Source organism: Limulus polyphemus, unplaced genomic scaffold, assembly GCF_000517525.1.
Source record: "Limulus polyphemus unplaced genomic scaffold, Limulus_polyphemus-2.1.2 Scaffold302, whole genome shotgun sequence".
In the NCBI taxonomy this organism is placed as follows: Eukaryota; Metazoa; Arthropoda; class Merostomata; order Xiphosura; family Limulidae; genus Limulus; species Limulus polyphemus.
Window position 1 is genome coordinate 180,291 of NW_013665912.1, and position 23,376 is coordinate 203,666.

General features: G+C 35.4%; 2 protein-coding genes across 2 annotated transcripts in view; one reads left to right on the forward strand and one right to left on the reverse strand.

Annotated features, from left to right (window-relative positions):
• Positions 1–8,504, reverse strand: part of LOC106457193 (importin-9-like) — an 82,635-nt gene extending 74,131 nt beyond the window's left edge. Inside the window, exon 1 of the mRNA XM_022383041.1 lies at positions 8,360–8,504. Coding sequence (XP_022238749.1) covers positions 8,360–8,498 — 139 coding nt within the window. The 5' untranslated portion in view covers positions 8,499–8,504. The remainder of the gene's footprint in view (positions 1–8,359) is intronic.
• Positions 8,505–8,714: 210 nt separating this feature from the next.
• LOC106457202 (dolichyl-diphosphooligosaccharide--protein glycosyltransferase subunit 1-like) overlaps positions 8,715–23,376 on the forward strand; it is a 38,679-nt gene continuing 24,017 nt past the window's right edge. Inside the window, exons 1-4 of the mRNA XM_013916596.2 lie at positions 8,715–9,085; positions 21,197–21,255; positions 22,061–22,370; positions 22,664–22,870. Of these exons, the coding sequence (XP_013772050.1) occupies positions 8,837–9,085; positions 21,197–21,255; positions 22,061–22,370; positions 22,664–22,870 (825 nt within the window). The 5' untranslated portion in view covers positions 8,715–8,836. The remainder of the gene's footprint in view (positions 9,086–21,196; positions 21,256–22,060; positions 22,371–22,663; positions 22,871–23,376) is intronic.

Here is a 23,376-nt window from a genome sequence, read left to right on the forward strand (position 1 = left end):
AATCTGTCTTCATTCAAAACAATAATACCATTTTCTAAATTCACTGTTTTTATTTTTGAATTTACATTTTTAATACAAGTACATCCAACTGAACTCAAAGCTTTTCCAAACAGTTTAGGCTTTTCATTCTCTGATTTTTATCAGCTTTTCAATTCTGGTTAGATCTTGACTCAAACTTTTCTGAAGATTTTATGCATAACTGATTTGTTAAAGACATTTTGAGCAAATGAAGAATACCATTATGGATAACAATACATAAATTTGATTTCATTCCATGCTTAAAATGCAATTATATCTGTAAATCAATCAGTAAAGACAATCAAAAATGATACTGCTTTAAGGTAATTAATGAATACCTCCCATGACAAGCAATTCAATCAAAAATAAAGCAATCCATGTGCCAAAAAACACCACCTTTCCCAATCATCATTAACAATCTTTCATAATTCTCTAATAATAATTAATTTAATTAAGCCTGTCAATACAATATACAGTCAACTTTTTTATGCTTTGACATAAACTTTCAATAACAACCAATGCATGTAATTGATACAAGTGGAAAAAATATTTAAAGTGTAGGAATGGGTGCACCAAAAAGTGAGGAAACAAGGTAGGAATGGTCATACTGTGTAATAAAACTTCCTCTGTACAACCTCACAAGTGGGCATGCCCAACATCTGGTCCATGCCTACTTCGTTTATTCTTTCTATCCTGCAAACAGTAAGTGAACTAAATTTATCAAACTTAGTTATGCTTATCATACAATGACTAGAGGTTTCTATGAATCAAATTATTTGGAGACAATATATCTACCATATAGTCTATTTATAGGACACCAGAAAAATCAAATATTCATGTGGACCCATAACTTGTATGTTTATTTTTCTTTACAACTTGTCTCTCCTTTTTCAATTGCATGAGAAGGCAACTTGATTTGATTTACAATATATATTATAAATTCCTTGCAACAGAGCATAGCTTGTCTTCTAGCCTAGATAGTGAAGCTTCTCTCAAGGCTTTTCCTACATTTGCATACCCAATACTACTCTCAGTTTCCAGATCTTGTCACACACTGCTGTGGCTCGAGAAGACCACACTCCACCGTTTTATTTGACCACACCAACTTAATATATGGGGTGAGCAAGTGGACATATACATATTTTAAAATGTCATCCCTGTTAAAGGAATTACCTGATGTACATCAAATAGCTCCTTTTGATGATGTTTAGTATAGGAAAATGTTAGCACTAGCACGTGGTCCCTATGCTATTGTTCTATTTGGTGCACTTATAACTATGGTAAGACTGTTTGTTACACAGCTAGATGCATTCAACAATGTCAGTCAGTCAATGAGGTTGAGATATTTGTGGTTTTGTAAATTTTTTTTATCTGCTCTGCTGACTTTCTCAAGTGGTTGTATGTCTTTTATCTTTGTATGTGGTTTGTTTATCACTTAGGATTTCTCTGAAATACTTTTGAAGATTTATTATTTGGTTGTATAAAGAGTAAATAGTTTGCACTGCATGTATTGTATATGCACCCCATTCCTAACACAGTACTACTGTACTTATGACAGATAATACTCTCAGTGGGGTGATCAGATCAAACATGCTAATTGGCTTCTGCCTATATATTATACATGTTGAGTTGGATGACTATGGATAAATGTGTAGTGTCTTGGTGATTTGATTGGCTTATGTCAAAAGTTTGGAAAACAAGTGTGATGATAGTTTGTTGTTTTTTGTGCCTTTGATATACTGAGCTTTTGCTCCTGAGTAAAATAAAAAACTAAATCGTAACTTGGAAGAGACAAAGTTTAAAGGCACTTCGCCCATTCATGTAACAATAAAAAATATTCTGGTATTGACACATTGATAAAGTGAAATAAAATGCATTAGCAACTAAAATTGGTCAAATAGTGGAATTTAATAATCAATTAATTGTCAAGCTCATTAATTGATTACATTCAACTAATCACTTATTCTTGCAAGACTTGGACAGTTAGGATAATAAAAAAAAATTAATAATCGGAAGTAAACATAGTCTGAAAATGTATTTCTGATAGATACTCACCTTTACACACACAGAATAGCTTCATCCCTCATGCATCTTCCTATGAGATTTGCATGCCAATAGTCTTGAGCTAATTTCCACCTACAATTCACACGCACTGATGCATGATGAAATCATCATGTGACAATAGCCCTACACCAATAGGAGGGCAACACAACCTCCATGCACAGTAACTCCCCTTCAGCACTTCATTCTTAGATGAGGCAAGAAAGTACATTGGAAGTATGGGAATCATGTGAAGAGGTATCTATCAGAAAATGTTAACTTCCAAGATGATACCTCACTCCACACACAGAATAGCTAGAATCCCACGTTGAATTTGTGGAGGGATCAGTGCAAAATTAAATCTAGATAAGCCCCCCTCAGAAAGTGCCAAAAGGAAAGCCCATGCAATGTAAAACCCAATGACAGAGGGTCCATACAGGTACAACCATGAGAGACCACATCTTGTCTCAACAAGAGTATACTCTTTGCCCTGAAGAGAGACAGACAGGCCTCCATGAGGCCAACAAGAAGAGCAAAGGCCCTGACATTGGAAAATAGGAGGAAAGGAAGTAGAAGAAGGCCAGAAAGCTGTGAAGGAAAGTGGAGATGGATTCAGCAGATCTAGGAACAAGAACAGAATGGCAAGATTGACAAAGATGAGAAACCATAGTAGACAATCAGGATTGATGTTAGGCCACCTCAGTCTGGGTCTCCATGAGTCAGGAACATCTGATATCTGTCTCGTGACAATCTCCAGCTACATCAAAAGCCCTCTATCTTGGTACTGTATATAAGCACCTTCTTCCAATAATATTATCACTTTTTTGAGACTGACCCAATTCGCAGTCTCTAACATCGGCTCTTAGCGTGGAGGAAGAGCAGGAGAGTGTGAAATAAGTACTATTGGAAATACATTTTCGATTTAAGAAAATGTTAACTTCCAAAATGCGTATCTCCACTCAAACTATAGCTAGAATCCCACACTGATAAGGTGGAAGAGCTGGTGAGGGCATTATCCATACAGAATGCATCTGCACTGAACTTGGGTGTGCCAATGGGAGATTAGCACCCTAGTGGGGAAACCACACTACATCCAGAACAGGTATATATATATATATATATATATATTTATTTATTTATTTATTTATTGTGGATCCCAACTTGTAGCTATAGTGATGCGTTCAGAGCTGCCAGGATTACGAAATGGACAAACTCTCTCCTCAACCTGAAGAAGCCTGAAAACAACACCCCAAACTCAGAATGACAGGATCCTGTATGACATACTCAACCTGAGGAAACAGAACTCATCCAGTCTGGAATTATGAACATTCATCCTCACTCCCCAACCATGTGGGCAAGGTAAATTTCACTTGCCCTCAGAATTATGGGAAGGATATGGAACAAACTGTGCTCAACCAAGGACCCAGGATGGAACCACTCTACATTCAGAATTATGAGGAGACAATGGACTTTTTTTTCATGAACAATGTACTGAATCAATATTAATAAAAAAGAGCCATGCTCAACCCAATCAGATAGCCAAGCACCAAATCTGAACCACTATTATGAGTAGGTTCCCACCTAGGCTGCTGCCTCTCCTACCAGCAACTGGAAAAAATCCAGAGACCAGGATAGGAGAGCTCCCAACTTTGCCTTCTTCTCAATGAGTGAAGAAAGTCACTCGAACACTATAGAGGATAATACCACCCAGCCTGCCTCTAAATGCAGGACACAAAATTCACAGTGGCCAAGTCAGCAATTGTTACCATATTTTTCAAATTGGTCATGGTGCCCTCAGAAAATCACTAAAATCCATGGCCACGATGGCCACCCTTCAGTATCCGTTTGGCTGTTGTGCCATCACAATATAAATGTGTATTGCATACCACAGTAAAGGGAAAACCACTGTGGATCACAAACACCAAACTTACAACCTACAGAAACTACCTTGTTATGAATAAGATATCACATAAAATGCAGGTAGTATAGGAAGTGAAGTTTTCGCTTTGATTGGCAGTAAAACATTTGTGCAGTTTATTGAGTCCTACCATACTGCAGGATCTTAGTAGTAGTAAGAAATTCCAATTGATGTTCAAACAACAAACCTGCAGAGCTTACACAAAGATTTACAGCAATAGCAGTACGTGATGATCCATGTCAGCAAGTACATACACTGGTAAGAGTGAAGTGCATGACTGCAAGTACTCCTTGCATTAAACATGTCAAAAAGGAACAAGTTAAGAGGGAGAATGCTGTGAAACTTTTTCTGTAGTGGCCAAGTGTCAGAAATTGGAACATTTTTTTTCATCGGTAAATACAGACTACATACTGATTTTTTTTTAAATGAATGGAAATAGGATACGTAAATTATTTGGCTCAATAAATTTTATGTGCAAATCCACCAAAGGCTTAGACCTACTACATTAGCTAGATATGGTTAATGTTACTAAATTACAAGTAGCAAGTTATGCAATGAAATGTGTAACAACATGTGACTCATAGGTTACTAGCCCATCAAAAATGATAGCAATTACTACCACCCCCACCCCATAGTATACCCTAACCTCATATTTAAGAGCTAACTGAAATAAATATTTTTTGCAAAATCAATCTTGACCAACAAAAGAGGCAGTAAAGTGCAGTCAAACATCTGTAAAATCCTTTGTGAGCCAATCAAAATTAAGTTCATGAAATTAATTAGTAGCATATTCAAAGAATAATTATTGGTAAAAAATCAATTAGATTAACAACTTCTAATATATAAAAAAGCCAGAACATTTTGGTAACACTGTGTTCCTACAATGGCTTTTATGTCATGTTGCTTAGCAAAAAAAGTATATCCTAACATTTTTGTTAGTCTATGTACTGAAAGTATAAAATTAAATGTTTAGACAACAAAACTGGAAAATTTTTTGTTGACTTCTTAATCTAGTCTCCATTGATTAAAGTGGTTTGTTTATTTATTGAAAATATTGGTGATATAACAGAAAATACCTTAATTCAGAAACAATTTAAGTTTAAAATTGAATCAATATTTTTACTTTAATGATACATTTTATGCACTTGGCTCTAGGCTAGGTGATCCCACACTACATCCTTACTTTAGGCTTATTATACCAACACCCACTACACTTACAAGGTTTCATGGCACCCCCCCCCTCCCTACTAAAATCATAATGGGCAGAGAGGAATCAAACTATTCTATCTAAATAAATGCATTTTGGCTTTTATGATCTTCCTATATGTTAGAGACCATGTGCTATGTTGTAGCGTAGGCCTAGTTTACTGTTTATCAGCACTAGCCTACGTTAGAAATTAAGCAAAAAAATAATAGTAGTAATATTGTTTGGAAATAGAATGTTGACCTTATGTCATGGCAATATGTCTTTCTATCTATCTGTCTGTCAAGATTTTCAAAGGGTTGCTGTTTGGAGACCGTGTAACTGGTTTTCGTCAAATAGTCAGACATGTTGGGGTTGAATTTTTAAGCTTCTCCTAGGGATTTTGTCTGATCATTCTCAAAGTTAGACAAGGTAATAAATGAATAAAGTGCATAAAAGTTGTATATAGTTCTTAAGTCAAAAAGCATTTGGGCTCAGGAGGGGACAAAAGCTAGAAATCTTATAAAGCACTTGTTCTCTTTATGTGCAAGTCTGATCTTTATAAAAGTTGGATAAAAGTGGATAGAGATGTATGAAATTTGTTCATGCCTAAAATTTGTATATAATTTTTAAGTCAAACATTATTTGGGGTCATCAGGAGGGGACAAAAACTAGGAATCTTATGAAGGTCACAGTGCATTTTAGATCAGCATGATAACTTTTTTAATCTTAAAGCTGATGTACTGTTATTTCACAAGTTTCATTAGTAATGGTTAATACTTACCTACCTGATAAACATAATCTAGAAGGATAGTCCAGCTTCCTAAGCTTCCAATGAGAAACATTAATGCCATATTTATTAAACTCATTTCTATGCTATTAACATGTACTGTGACCTTAGTACCCTCCTGTGAAATTCTTTTGGCCTTGGTGCTTTTGAAAATGAGAGAAAATCCAAGGCCATATGTCCTTGTCCTAAAAATCATGAATTTCCTGGCCAGTAGATGGTCTTATGGAACCCACCATTTCTACAAAGCCTGTTACAACCTAGATAAAATATATTGTGTCAGTGGTTGCTAGTGTGGAATGGGTTTGATAACAGCGCACCTGACTGGGTAACACTTGCCTGTGAAAAATAGGTAAGGGACCCTAGAGAGGAAAGAAGAGATGAAATTAGTAGAGTGAGATAACAATGAACAGGACAGAGGAGATCAGGGTTGGAACAATCGTACAGGGAAAAAAGGGAAGGTAGGTTGATTGATGAAAATAACAGACTGCTCTCTCAAGTATAACAATTTTGGGGAAGCAAGGAGTGGTCAAGGAATAATATTAACTTGTCCCTGTGGGAAAGGGCATGAGAGATGTAAAAGACAAAAATGTCAGAGCAATGACTCTTGCAAACAAGAAGAAAATATGTCTTTAAAGAAAGACAGTACAAGGAACAGGGGCCAATGTACATTTAAGAGCATGAAGAACTAAACAGATTCCAGTCTAAAGAGAATGAATGACTGAGAAAAAAAATGGAGAATTGCCAAGGGAGAGACAGAAGGTCATATACAAAACCATCCTATAATTGGCAATAGTAGAAGTGGAAAAAAAGTCAAAGAAAAGAATAGGCATACAAAAAGAAGTGGAACCAATCCAAACTCAGAACATTCACTGCCAGAGCTGTAAGCTAGATGTTAAGGGGAGTCAGAAAAGCAATGATAAATGGACTCCAAATCATGAGAGAATACCCACTGACAACATGAGAGGATGAAAGAGGAAATGCAAAATGGATCATGAAAAGAAAACCACAGAGACGAGTCAGAAGATGATGGCAAACTCATCAAGTAGCCAACATCTCGAGACCACTCCTCTGAAGAACAGACACTTGAGATGGAGCATGTGTTCAGATCTGCACCCAATCTGAACAGAGTGGCAACAGTTAACAGGTTCTCCTTGTAGATTTGATTGTTGTCAAGTGCAAAGCTACACAATGTACTACCTGCAATGTGCCCTATTTTAAAATAACATTTCGGGTCTAAATTTTACTCCTTGTAAGTCACAACCCAAGTGGCCTTTTGTTTAATACTAGAACTCCTCAGTTGGGCTGGATTGTTTGTTGTTAAACAAAAGGCTACATAATGAGCTATCTGTGCTCTGCCTACTATGGGTATCAAAGCCCTATTTTTGGCATTATAAGTACTCAGACTTACTAGTGAGCCATTGATGGCTCTGAACAGATAAAAGTGTAGACAAGGTGGGTGAAAAGGAATGTTCAGGAGTTTTTAGAATTGAGTGAGTTATCACAACAGTAGTAGGTCCAAAAAAGGATGAAGACACATAAGAGAAGGAAGAAGATTTCTGGATATGCTACACTGAACAGCCAGAGTCCACTAACGAGGATGCAAATGGGCATGACTAAGAGGAAGAAGAGATTCAAGAGAAAAGCGAGTCACCAAAAACACACAAGTTCTCTCATGCAGCCAAATAAGAAGAAACAAGAGCCTTGGAATCAAAAGCTCCATGTCTCAAACATGTAAAGGAGGAGGTGAGCCTACTCCATATACAAACTAAGAAAGACTCACAAGTCAATGAAATACTGGGTGGGGTCAAAACTGAATTCTCAAAGCATAAGGGAGGTCACAACAGTAGATGTCACATTGGCTGGAGCAGGTAGAGGCCAAATGGGCCCTTGTTGTCCGTGTGTTATAGTGACATTATAGTACTTAACTTAATAAGATATATTTAAATTTTTCAAGAAACACTTTGATATGAACATGTGGATTTTCAAGATTTTTTGCAATGTTAGGCAATTTTTGGTGCTTTATTTCCTCAATCATTCAACAAGAAGTTTCAACTGTTTCACTTTCAATTTCAAAATTTCAAGCGTTTGTAGTTGTACTACTACAATACTACAACTAGGAAGTGCTAATCATCCATTTTTTTCTTAGAAATCACACCTTGCTCAAAATTTCCTTCTGTCGACTACTTTAGAAAACAAAATACTTTAAAGGATAACTCAGCTTAGGACCCTAGAAGAGATCATTCATTCTCGTTAAATGTAACAGTTGAGTTTGTAAAACATTTAGCTCTCGTCAGGCATTACAAATACAATACAATTTATAGTATAACATCACGCGTATTAGTATTACCAATGCTGAGGCCAGACAGTAGACTGACTGGTAAATTTACTCATTAAAGTTAAAATTACTTACCATCAGTTACTTCTAAAACTTTCAACTGTTCCTCGGCACTCACTCTAACATCATGAGCTGGTGATAAAATACCCGATAGGGTTTCAAACAACGCTTCTTTCAGAGTCTTGTTCACGGTGTCACTCACAGAAGCTGCCATGTTTTATTAAAATATTGGCGCGATGACAGGAAAACGAAAAAATATATATATTTATATAAAATTTTCAGATTTTTTTTCCATTCAACGTCTCATTTAGTGATATCTTTTTTAATTAATATATTTGCATAATACATAATGAATTGGTTTAAATGTGTTTGATATAATTTCAAAATACTATCCAATAAGCATTTGCCACTTTAGACAGTCCTTTGGGTATGCGGTCTTAAGATTGTGTGCCAGGTTGCCGGTATCAACGTAAAATTTGTGATTTTGTAGCAGTAGTAGATCTGGCAATTGGATTTTAAAAGATCCACGAACATCAAACAATAAAGAATATAATGTCTTTTAAGAAGCGTATATTGTTTTGCATAACCATTTCATTCTTACAGTTTCACACGTTTGCGCAAGATATCATTAATCTCAACCTAGTAAATAACAAAGTAGAAAGAAACATAGATATATCATCGCAGATAGTCGAAATAACCACTGAAGTTACTATAGAGAATACTGGAAAAGAACCAGCATTTTATACGCTTTTTTCACTTGAACCAGAAGCAAGACTTCACTTGGCATATATTGGAGCAGTGGTAAGTTTTTGATAAGCACTCATTATTATTAAATTTGGCAAATATGTATTTATATTTATAAATTAATAATAATAAATCATTAAGTTGATTAAGCCTATACAAAAGTATTACTATTCGTAATAATTGTAATGGTACTATACTGTACAGTACGCTGTACTAACATAAAAATAGCATAAACTATAATTCAGGGTTACCTTGTTTAAAAAAAATACAATATAGTCTGACAGGCACTTGTACTAAGTTGTAGTTAAACTGAAAATAATTGAAATAGAAATACAGTAAGTGAATTCTGATATCTTAGTCTTAATTTTTATCAAGTAATTACTGTATTACCAATACTAATTGTAATGAGTAAAGCCTGCAAGTTTCTATGCATGGCCAATGGCACTACCCTGATCCAGTGACTGGGTGAGTGTCATTAAACAGCAAATTTGCTCTGTAACTAATATATCACTTTGTAAGCTTAGGCTCTAAGTAATTGACTTTTTCTTTGCTCTGCAAGAGTGACTGCTTTTTGCACAGGAAAAGTTTTCACTCAGTTTAAAGTCCTCCCGAGTCTTTCATGGTGACTTCTATGAATTTTCTTATTGTCGTAGTTGATTTTGTTCAATGGAAAATGCCTTTTTGTTCATATCCAAACCTTAGCTACCATCCTCCAGTATACTTATAATATTGGTTTGGCTTAGTATAGTAATACCTTGACATCTTGGTATTTGTGTCCAAACATCATATTGGGGGCTGGAATGCTAACTTCAAGGACACTTTTGCTGTCTTCCTCATTGATGTGATGTATTCTATTATTTATTGCTGTTTTTTATTTATTTTGTTGTTGTTGTTTTTACTTGTGTCTAGGTGTTGGATGTTTGTATTGTGGCTGCAATATTTAGTTAGTTTGTTTAAAAATATTATTATTTTATCTTTGGTTTCCATATCTATAGGAAATGTTAGAATCATCAGTCCCAAACACTGCTAACAGTAACAGCAAGCATATCCAATTCATGAATCAAGGCATTAAAAGGCTCATCGGTTTTTAATTTATGACACTGCTTACTCCTAGTTAGAATGGTATATTAATTTAGGTGTGTTTTTTACAGTTAAAATTTTTAGCTCTATCTGTATACTTAGCTTGCTTTGGTGGGAATTTATAGTTATCACTTCACTAATAGTTACTTTAAAAATCACCACTACAGTGGCTTTGTAGCTGTTCTCTACTCTGGTGTTGAACACACCCAGTGATAGATAATGTAAGCTTTGGCAAGATATAACATGGGTTTAAATGCACTTATCACAACCAAGGCATAAGAATTTTAACAAGTTTAAGTTTGAAGGACACAACTTTTATTACAAAACCAGTGTTTTCTGACTATTCCATTAGCAGCCCATTTCAATCAAGTAATATTTATCTGAAAAATGTGATATATATATACACACACACACACACACACAGACATTGTTTTACTCAATTTCTGTGCATTGTCTTGTTAAGATTGTAATCTTGCTAATGCAATATTTAAGCAATCATTGCAGATAAGAAAAAAATAGAAAAATTGTGTACAAATAATATTTTCAATAACTTTTATCATTACATTTTTTGTTTGCATTTGTTAAAAATACCTTTCTCAGAAAAATGTCTCATACATAAGTACAATTAATATGATCGGACTTCGTTGGCATTATGCAGTATTGAACCATAAGTTGCAAGTAAAGTGAGTGTATTCATTTATGACCTTAACTGTCTGAATAGTCAGTTTTAAAAAAAATGTTCTTGGTTGTTATTCTCATTTTTTCTAACTAAATATATCTTAATCTTGGAAAACTACAGCTAAACGGCCCTTTTTACTTGTTTCAAATTTTAATCTATTGTGGAAAGAAGTGATGATGAAGAACCTTTTTTTCATAATTAAAAAGATTGTCAAATTTTATTCTTCTGTAAGTGGCAAAGAATGCATTTTTAAAGATATGTTCTAATAAACTTTAATGCAGTTGTTCTGCATGTAGTTAGTTATATACTTTTTGATGTGGGAAAATGTAAACTTTACACTAGTAGACATTTCCAGAATGAACATCATCTGATCTTGTTGTCTTCTCTTAGTGCCTGCCGTATTAGACAGCAGTACACATATATTCTAGGTAATGGGGGAGAAAAGCTTCTGTACTGTTGAGATTGTGGCTGCACCAATAGACTGGGTTCAAAACTGGATATTCCTTTTTACAAATTCCCAACTGACTCAAAAAAAAAATCAATATGGATTGCTACAGTTATAGTTATGAGACAAAACTGGCAACCTTCACAGTATTCCTGTGTCTGAAGTGCACATTTTGTGAAAGTTATCAGAGTAAATCTGCTATGTAATACTTGAATAAATATAAACTTTGTCATTAAATGTGAACTCTGAGCAGTAATAAAAATTTTTAAGCCTACTTATAGGTTAGTTAGAAAGCCAGATAAATTTTAGTAGTTTTGTAACATTATATTCTAGTGCATGATATCATTTTTTTTTACGTTTTAAAATGCATATTTGAAAGCTACATTAATAATTTTTTGGACATTGATATAGTGAAAAAAAAATACAGAACCACACACCTGGGTGCAAAAAACCTCAAGGCTAAAGTAATTTGTATGTACATTTTTTCACATGTCCCTCAGGAGCCAAGGGGTGTCATTACACTACAATTTGTTTAATATTAAAAGTTAGTTCAATCCAGAAACTCCCAAAGAGGGTGGTTTTGAGCATATCTTTTCCAGAAAAGTTTTCATTTGTTAAGTGATAACTTTTTAAGTGAAATACAGCATCCTCAAGTCTTCATACTAGCTAGTACTAAGGTCTACCTGCTGAGAGTAAATTCAGTATATATCAATAAAACCACATTTTCAGCATCATTAATTAAGCAATTATTCTTCTGCTATCACCTTTTTATGTTTAGCTTTTGGTAGGGAAGGTCGAAGCATCATGATAGTCAGCAGTAAGATGAGCAGACAGGAACACTTTGAAAGCAGCTACAGACATAATATTGTTCTTGGCCTCCTGGACAATATCTACTAAGGTGGTTATAAATGATTCCTGAATACCTCTGCGTGTCATTTGGAGACTTCCATGCCTCTTGTGCTTGGCCGTTAAGCTAATGATGGACTGACAGATTTCAGTCACCTTATTGCTTCAAATCACTTTCCACAGCTTCAATGCTAAAAGAGTGCAGGAAATACCTTCTTTTTAGCCAATAAAAATATTTAAAAAATTTTTGTTCAAATTAAGAAAAACTAGATTGGGTAGTGTGTGTTTTTGTTTTTTTTCAACAGAAATGACACCCATTAGCTTGTGAGGAACCTATAAACAAAAATAACTAAAATGAAAAACTTTGAAACTTACAAATCTAGATAAGAAAACTTAACTACAAAAAAAAGAGAATAAATAAATTTCTCATGATCACTCTTTGAAGAATGCACATGGACTTCTATCACGTGATAGTTTATTTACCCCAAGCTCTCACCATATAATTTATTGCTTTATGCTAATTAGACATGGTTTAAAGAATAGTAAAACTATAAAATTAAATGACAGTACTATTCCCAACATACGTATAGTATCACTAGTACTTCAAGACGGTGAGAAGTTACTACTTGAAAAAAAAGGGGGGGAGGGAGATACATATACACAAGTCCAAATACTAAGAAATCCTTTAACTCTTTTAGCACAGGCTCAGTCCCTGGGACTGACTTCATAACTATTTTTTGTTTGTTATAGTTTTCATGCTATAACTTTTAAATTAGTAGGCGTGTGTTAAACGAAATTTGGCAGATTATTAGTAAACATTGCAATGCTTTCATATGCAAAATAGCAAATTTTTTTTATTAAGTCCTCAGATTTGTAAAGCAATATTTTTCTCATGCCTTTTTTTTTTCTTTTCCAACTTTGCCTATCAAACATGCAAAGTAATTTTCATTTTAAGATTAAAAATACTTTTGTGCATCAGAAAAGTTTCAAATTTCATGTGCAAAATCTTGATAATATCCAGATAGTTATGAAATGTTTCTTAAGAAAACTATTTTATTTGTTATTTTCAGTAACAAGTCTCTTTACTGGTTTTATAAATTTGACCGATCTCGTAACTGTGTTAAAAAATTAGGAAATGAATATAAATTCCAAAACATACATACCTCTGCAGACACTTATAGCTATTTCTCAATCTCCATCTTTGCCATCAAACATTGTGTTTGCTTGCTCTAGTCTTTTATACTCCACTCGACTGTCCTCTATGCAGGTACTGTATATAAGCACTGTATGCAGACAATATAAGCACTTTTTCTCGACAAATCGTGAGTGCTAAGTCATATTTTGTGGTTAACTTTTTCATTTGTCAAGTTTCACAGTAGTCTAGTGTTCTTTTTGTTTTTCTCCGTTCATTCCTCCTTTGTTGTCTGGTGGTAGTCAGCAGTTGGGGGGGGGGGGTCTACTCTTGGTAGACACTTTTCGTGACTTGATTTGGGGTGAGATGGAGTCCTTCATGAGGGCTGGGAGTTTCTCCCTGGGAGGTTCTGAGTTGGCTATTCATCATGAACCTGTATATTCTGGGGAGAATTTAGACACACTGTTTCCTGCTCCTTCTTTCACTTGGGCTGCCTCTACTGAGGGCTCATCTGATCAGCCACCTTCTGCACCCTTTCTGTAGTTAGTTACCTGAGTTTGTGGAGTTTTGGGTATTAACCCTGTTCCTTTTGAGTCTACCCCTGTCTCAGAGGGGGGAGTCAATGCTCTCCTCATCAATTTGATGATGAACTGGGACCCTTACTGATTCGCACTATGACTCGTTTGCCCTCTTAAGGCCTTGCTTTTGTGTTGTGGTTGGTCTGTTGCTGGGACTTGTTTTTTGAATCAAGATGCTTTGTTGGAGGGTATTCATTTGCTTTTGACTTACGGGAAGTGCCTTTTCTTTGGTGTTACTTGTTTGCTGGAGTTCTGGAAACTTTAGAAGTTATGAATTGATATGGCATGTTTGTATTCTACTTTATTGTCGTTGGCTGCTCGACTCTCTTCTGCTCCAATGGGTACTTCTGGAGGAATCGACCATTCACGTCTCATGGCCACCACCTTCAACCCCTCGTCCTATTGGTTCATAGAATCAATTCCGTCCATAATCTTGGGCCTGTGGGAGGAGGGTTACATCTCTTTCATTACATTTGCCATTCATTCACCATTAATCCTTGGGTGCTGAATTTGGGGGTTTGAGGTTCAGTTTCTTCTCCTCCTCTGTTGTCCTCCCATCGGATTGTCTTTTTATTTCTCCTTCAGACCTCAGACGTGCAGACCTTCATTCCCAGGCCAATCTGTAGTTGTTGAACAAGCCATTGAGAAGGTTGATCCCATTCATCTTTAGCATCCTATCATCGATCTGTTTTGACTCAATCACTTCCTGCAGCCTTCTCTTTTACCATGGAATCTTTTCTTCAACTTTGATGGCACTTCACACCAGGTATCTTCACATCCCCATAGCAGAGTCTTCTTGTTGATTTCTAAGTTTTGTGCATGAAGAACAGGTGTTGCAGTTCCAAGCTCTCCCGTTTTGACTTGCTTCAGCACCATATGTCTTCTGCTAGGTAGTACAGGCCTTTGTGTGGCATCTCCATTTTCTGGGTCTGTACACACATCACCATATGAACGATTGGCTTCTTTTGGTACCAACCTGTCACGTTGCCAAATTACACACCCAGATTATCCTTTCCAAAGCAGAAGGGTGGGCTTTATTATCAGGTTGGAAAAATCCATTCTCTCACCAACTCAATACATGGGATGTTTTTCAACACACATTTGGGTTGGGCTGAACCTTCTCCCCACAGACTTTACAATATGGAAGGGATTGCAGGTATTTTCTTACATCACCTTCTCCCACTGCCTGGAGAGTTCTGTCTGTTTTGGGGATTTGGGCTTCCCTAGAATCCCTTGTGTTATTGGGTCAGGCCCATATGAGATCCCTTCCGTGGTCACTTTGCGACCAGTGGCTCATGCATATCGATCCTTTGGATCAAACAGTGTCTTTATTCGAGAACACTTTTGCAGATCTCAAGTGGTGACGAGACGGGAACAACATGACTATTGGGGTTCAGATACCACCTCCTTGTCTGGAATTTCATCTCCTCACAGATGGGATGCTTTTCTTTAGGGGCAGGAATTCTAGGGTATTTGGACAGACTACGAATCTACTCTGCATATCAACATTCTCGAACTTCTTATGGTACATCGAGCGATGATTCAAGGTCTTCTTCTCTTGCACGGAAAAATTGTCACGATTCATTCGGCAACTCCACGGTGGTATCATATCTTTCTTGTCAGGGAGATACTATTTTCTCGAGATCTTTGTTTTCAGACTTTGGATATTCTTTATTGGTCTCATTCCCATAATATCCATATTTCGGCCTGTCATGTTCCAGGGGTCGTGAATTTGATAGCAGATCAGCTTTCTCGGCTCCATGGAATTCTTCAAACAGAATGAATATTACGTCAGGAGGTCTTTCAATGGATTTGCTCTCAGTTTGGATCATCAATGATTGACGCCTTTGCAACCCATTAGAATGCTTGCATACAGTTGTTATGGTCTCCAGTTCTACATTTATATGCCTTTCCTCCTATTCGTCTTTTACCCAGAGTCATTTTTATGATTCGTCGGGTTCTTTTGATAGCACCTTTTTGGCCTGCTCAGACGTGGTTTTCCCTTCTTCGGTTGCTCCAGAAATGTCCACCACTACCTCTTTGCCCATTCTTATTGAGACAACCTCGGTCCAACATTCAACACCAGGACGTTCTATAACTCAAGCTTCCTGCATGGAAGTTATGCGGTCTTTTGCCCGTTGTAGGGGTTTAACTTCTAAAGTTTGTTTATTTGACTAAATCCCTCCATTGACCTACCTTAGCAATCTATCAATGGAAATGGACTATATATCATCAGTGGTGTCTGAGGGGAGTCTTCATCCAACGGTCTACATAATATCATGTTTTTTGACATGGATTTTTGAGAGAGGTTTGGCTTCTTCTACCTTTGCATTATATAAAGCATCCTCAGCTGCTATATTTCAATATTCTAAGTATAGGAAGGTTTTTGACTCCCCTGTGATTTCTCATCTCTTATGAACTTTTCATATTCTTCGACCCAAACGACCTTTTCAATTGCCTAATTGAGACTTTAGGGTTGTTTTATACACATTATCATATCATTCCTTTGAACCTATGGCCTCCTGTTCATTATATCACCTTTCCCTCAAGATATATTTTGTTATTGTTGTCAAATTCCGGACACTGCCATTCATGTTCAGTGGGCTCTCTATCATTCCACCTATGTTTTGCTCTGTCCCGATCAATCCTTTTCTCCTATTCATTTACCAGGCATTTCTCATCTTTACAGGCAATCAGACCCCGATCGTTTGTTGTGTCCAATCAGGGCACTTAGATGTTATGTGGCTTGTATAGAACTGTTCAGGGGCTCTAGAAACCAGCTATGTTTCATTGGGATCCTTTCTTACCCAATTTACTTTTTTATTTTTTTCTTCTAGGGTCCGTCTTTATTTCTTTAGGATCCCACTCAGTGGCGGGTGTTGCCCAGTCAGGTGTGCTTGTATTTTTCAATTCTGCACTAGTATTATCCCACAATACCAATCCAATGGCCTACTATTCGTGGACTATCATGAATAAAGCTAAAGGTGATTTTGCCAGTCCCTACTGATCTTAGAGTTGAATCAGTTTGCTTTTAAAACTTAGGGAGTGTGGTTCACCTGTTGCACTGTCTCTGGAGACCTTTTCCTTCGGACTCCCCACCGTGCAAATGTCCCACCCCAAATTCTATAACTGGAGCTAAGGAGTTCTTACCACACTCAGTTTCCAGTCATTTGGGGGGGTGGGGGTGGACAGAGGATTTTTCCCTCACAGTGTTGAGTTTTCTCCACATTTGGAGAATAGGGCGAAATTGGAGACCCTCCTGCCAGGGTCTCTGGAAGTTTTTCCCACATGTCTGTAGGAGCATGACCAACCTACGCGGGAGCCTACTCGTAAAACTGGTCCAGATTAGACGGTTAGCTATACATTGGGGTGCTTGGACCCTCTTATGAACACTGTTGGGTCTAAGATTGTTCATACAAGGAGTCCTTACCACACTCAGTTTCCAGTCATTGGGGTGGTGGACAGAACATTTTCCCTCGGAGTGTTGAGTTTTCTCTACATTTGGAGAAGAGGGCGAAATTGGAGACCCTCCTGCCCGGGTCCCTGGAAGTTTTTCACAGATGTCTGAAGGAGCAGGATCAACCTACACGGGAGCCTACTCGTAAAACTGGTCCAGATTTGACAGTTAGCTATATGGTGGGGTGCTTGGTCCCTCTTATGAACACTGTTGGGTCTAAAATTGTTCATACAGGGGGTCCACTATCTCCTCTTAAATCTGAACACGACGCTGTCCCATCTTAAGTCCTTAATGGAACAGTGTTCCAAGTTCTCTCTATAATTCCATGGGTAAGTGGAATTCTCCTTGGCAGTTTGGTTGGGGGGGGTGAAGATGATTGTTCGTAAATCCAGACCAGATGATTTCTGGACCTTGGGTGGGGTATGGCATAAGTGATCCCTTTAATCTGAGCCTGGGATGTTGCCTTTTGGACTTTTTCAGGTTGTTCAGAAGGACTGTCCACTTTGGTGTTGCTTTCTTTCTTGCATAAATCCATTAGTTCGAAACGCATCATTCCATGGCTACAGGTAGGGATCCTATCACAAAGATGTGTATATATTTGCGGTTCAATGCCCTGGCCACCAGTGTGGGATATGGGTACCATGAACCCTTAAATCCACCCCCGAGTCATAGAACCTTGGCTGCATGATTGGGGCTGGCCCATCAAACTTGTGTACTATTCCATCGTTTTCTCTTTTCTGTACACCTTTCTTCTATGCAGACGCTTTCTGTATAAACTATGCCCTCACTGGCCCCTCCACCTTCTCAATGTGGGATTCTAGCTATAAGTGTCAGTGGAGGTATGTATGTTTTGGAAGTTACAATGATGTGGCGCGTGTGCACTCATGGTACCCTATCCAATAATATGAAACTGACCTTTAGTCTTTACAAAGTGACCTGTCTTGGCTATGTTTTAGTGGACTAGTATTTTGTAAGATACAGTCACATTTCAATTATTATTGTTATATATATATATATATATATAATTATTGCTATTTAGAAATAAGTTCCTAAACTTACTTTTCTTAAAACATAGAACAGTAAATAAAGAAATATAGCAAACAATTATCCCTTCTGAAGACACACCTTACCTCGTTGAAATATTGGTTCAAAAGAAAGAATGGCATCCAAGTTTGTTAAAATGGCTGAGAAAGCCACTAGGTGGACATTCTGAGCTTTCGATTGGTTATTCATGTCATATATAGAAGTGTATATAAGGGAGCTTTTCCAAAAATGGAAAGAGGTGGGTGGGTTGCCATTGTGTTTGATTTATTACATGAGCAATATCTTAGCAAATTGAAAAGATAAGAGGCTTTTATTTCATATTCTAGATTGTTAATATTGGTAATTTGAGTTCCTAATTCATACGAAACTATAGACTTCGTATTTTGACATCACAAACATCTAATTTGAACCAGTACTGCATTCAACATACCAGGTGACACAAAAATTGATGGTTAATTGTAGTTTTATAATATTTACTTTTAAATTAAGAAATTGAGTAAGGTATAATACTAACATTTAAATTATAATCTACAGTTTGATGCCAAACTTATTGATATAAATTCATGAAATAGTAGTTCAATATAATTTTGAATGCGAGTCAACAAATGTGATGACATGGACTTAGACCTTTGACCCGTCTGGAAAGGGTTAAGATAGGCTGAAGCAAGGATCTGAACTTGAGACAGCTTATACTGCAAGTGAATGCTCTACCAATGGAGTGAAAGAGTTAATCCACAAAGTACTGCTAGTGAGGCAACTAAACAATTCAAACTGCCGCATTCTTCCCATTGCACTAACAATGACCTTCTTGAGAACTTATCTGAGGGTTGTGGATGACTATAACTTAGGTGTCAGTTTTTCTTATGGTAATTTCATTTTTGCATATCCCATGTTCAAGATTTGAACTTCAGACTGTTTTCACTACAAGTGATTGCACTACCAACTGAGTTAAAGTTAAACTTCTTGAGAACTCAAACTACCACAAATATATCAAACTGAATCCAAAACCAGAATGTTTTTGAAAGTTTGTAAAGAATAAAACTGAAATTAATTATATAAAGCTGTCATTCACAAAGTAAGTCATGAAAAATGTTACTCCTAATGAATTTCAGAATGCACTATATAAGATGAAAGGACCAAGCTTTTATGTTTCTTCTGTGTATGCATCAGAGGAAGTTTCCTTAGGCTATTTTGAAATATGAAAGAAGGAAGACAGTGCTTTATTCTATAGGCAGATCAGATGTGAAGAAAATTTACTATTTACCATCCACAAAGGATAGGATCATCATATAACACTGAAGAAACTGAACCAACATGAATTATCTAAAGATCAAGACGACAACCCATCAAATCTGCCATCCAAACAAAATGGGGTTGTCATACAACACATAAGAAATTGAACCAACTTTTATAATCCAAAAATCAAAAGAAAAATTTTTCAAAGCTTAACACAACAGACATAATCCATCCTAATTTGACATTGACAAACCATTATTGATGGAGATCCACTAAGAACAGATAAAAATGGATCCAAATTCATGTTTGCTTGTAAATCTATTTTATCCAGTGAATCTTACTCTATCATGGCTAAAGGCCTTTAGTTTGCACTTCAAATCAGACTCACTGATGAAATTCCAACTGGTTTACTACCGTCAACACATCAGACATTTTATTATCTCCAGTAATCAGAAAAGAAGAGTAGTAATGATAAGCAACAAAAACAGTAAACAATAAGAATGGCAATATCATTACAAGTTTAAGTCATACAAGTTTCTTTGTCATACAATCTGTGCCATTCAGTGATGTTTTGAAGTGTGTGCTTCTAAATACTCTAAAATATTATTTATTATAATTTGAATGGTTTTAAAATCATTAAAGTCCCAATAATTTTAACTGTAAGGAAGTTTCTACCTCAAGTAATCAGAAAAATGCTGTTGGTATTATTATTATTGCAATATCTGACAAAGTTAATAGTTTTGTTGTTTTGGGTAGTTTTTTAAAACATTTCTACTGATTTGTTAGCGAGGCTGAAGAATGAGAACATTGTTATCATTACAAACTTTTTAATTTTGATGTCTATCCCTGTAGCTGAAGATATTTAAGCTCTTATGACTGCCTTCCATAACCATCAGAACAGTTTATCTGTGTTTATATCATTGAAGCTAGTTTATATGTGTTAAGCATAACTTTCTTTAAACAAGTACTTTTAGCATAGGCGAAGGGAAAATTCTTAGTTATACCATTGTATTTGCCATAGTGGTCTCTGCTTTAGAATGAACAGAATAACTATGTTAATAGCTCTTTTTTTTTTAAGTTAGGCTTGATCTTTGGTATATAATACATGTTATAACAAATCTTATCATTAAAAAAATTTGTCTCACTGAGTCTTGGGACTTTTGTCTTACATTAATGTACTAAAACCAATGTTCTGTACCAACTGAGCTACCAGGGCTTAATTTCCAAGTAGAAAACTCTCCATCTTAACTGTTAATATGCACTTGCATGTTCACAACTTCTGTTATTTTCTCAAAATTAGAGTGACGTGCTATAATCTTGTAATGCAGCACTCAACATTTATTTACTGATCAATGAATTGTTTGTAATACATTCATACACCTGATTATGATAGCATTTGGCAAAAACATTTAGCTTAAAATGTTCAGCTTTTAATGTATTATCCATGGTGCTTTTTATTGAAGGAAAAATTCTGCATAAACAATCATTTAAATTACTGTACTAAAAAGCTGCTTACCAAATTTTGTATTTTACTCTGTTCTCTGCTGAGTTTCAGTTTGTTAAAAAGTGTTCCATATTAATTAGATCATCAGCATATTTTGTGGTTTTAGTATTCTTGCTGTGATTGCTAATTCTTATTGATGAAAACTTACGGGTTTATTTTTCTATCAGTCTCAGGAAGAAGGGAAACCAACCTTGAGAGTTTTCCCCACTGCTATTGCTGACAACAAGTAAGAAGCCAGTTTTTTTCTTTTTGTTAGTCATAATAAAGCTAATGTAATAAACTGTACTGGTGTTTTTAGCTCCACCTAATTTGATTAAATTATTTGATACACCAGTACCATTTATTTTGTTTTAGGTTCTTTATATTAATTTTAGAAGTTTCAATTAATTTGAATTTGGTATATTCAGGTATGACTTTTAAACTCTTTATCCTGATTGAACATAAAAATGGCTTCAACTATGTTTAAAAACTTATCATCAATCATTGTCAGATGTTGAAATGTTGTATACTATGCAGTTATTCTCATACAAACATTTAGGTAATTATACTAAAATGGTAATTTTCATAATATCGGTAAATGAAGGGTGTATTACACTATTTTTTTACACTAAGTGTTTATGAAGATTTTGAAAAAATTTCACAAATTTTATTTGACTGATTCTTAAATGATGAACTTGCATACTTACTAAGAAGGATTTTTTTTAAACATGAAATTTTTTAAATAATATTTTGGTAATTTGACAGATAAAACACTTTTCAAAGTGTTGATTTCAAAGATATTGTTTGTTGTAATTTGGAACTTGCAAAGTTTTTAGTCTGTGGAGAATATTTGTTAGTTGTACTTTGCTTTCAAATAATACTGATATTTGTTTTACTTCATGCATGATTTCAAAACATGTTTGTTTTCCAAGATAACTTCTTTACAAATATTTAAACCAACTATCTTGTTTTATGGTGTGAATCTTTGAATGCACTCTGTATACTTGTTTTTTGGTCATCAAATTTTGCATACAACTTTCTTTTTCTTAAAGAAAAGAAGCATTTTGGAGGATTGAACTTAAAACTCCTTTACAAACAGGAAGAACAGTTACTATAAAGGTGGAGACTGTTTTTACACATTTCTTGATCCCATATCCTTCACAAATTACTCAATCTGAACGTCAGTTGGTGTACTACCATGGCAATCACTACTATTACTCTCCTTACCTAACAAAAACTCAGACTACAAAACTCACCTTGGCATCTAACTCAGTTGAATCTTACACAAAATTGAAGCCTGTTTCTCAGACTGATGCAACAATCACTTACGGACCATATGAAAATGTTGGACCCATGAGTTTTGTAAGTAAAAGACTGCATAAAAGTTTACATTTTATAATGTTCTTGGAGTTAATATTGATGTAATATTAGAATAAAAAATAATATAAAACTATATGTGCTTCAGAGTTCAAAATACTAGACTGCTTGTAATTTTTGAAAAAGAAATTGTTTTTCCCATGTACAGTTAGATAACATTTCTAAGATACAAGTAAAATAATGAAGGCATCAAATAACTGTTAATCAATAAGTTAAACTTGCTTTGCTATTTAAAAGTTGAACAGCTAAAAATAACAATTGTATATCTTTTTCAACAGAACAAGATGACAGTCCATTCAGAAAACAACAACCCATTTCTAGCTGTAAGTAAACTCCACAGAGCCCTGGAAGTTTCTCACTGGGGTGTAATTTCTGTTGAAGAAGAGATTGATATCCACCATGCTGGAGCTGTGCTTAAAGGCCCTTTTTCTCGTTATGATTATCAAAGAGATCAGAGTGGTGTTTCCTCTGTTAAGGTTTTTAAGGTACATATTATGTATGAACTTTTATCTTCCTTTATAATATATATATGAAGAAATTTGGAACTTGGTGATATAGTATATTAATCACCAAGGCTTGAGCTTTGTTAACATTCATACATTCATGCTGTTCAACATCATTTTTAACAAAAAAAAAAGTGCTAAAACTTCTGAGAAATATCATTTTGAGAAAAATGTATGTTAAAATTCTACTGTTAAAACCAAAAATGCAGTCTAATCTGTAGAAGAATGTATGGCTAAGTATAGAGGCTCTTTCAAACTGGACTATTTCTTATCAATTGAGCTGCAGCTACATACACTTATAATCAATGATTTAACCCTATTTTTATGGGTAGGGGTAAACATGACATCAAAATGTAGTTAATCAATTAAATCTTATAAGTTTAATTTCAAAAGAAACATTTATAAAATATTCTGAATCTTTATTTCCATGTATCGTGACATTTGTTCACTCCAAATTGCCCATAAATTGTTGTATAGATATTGCTAAG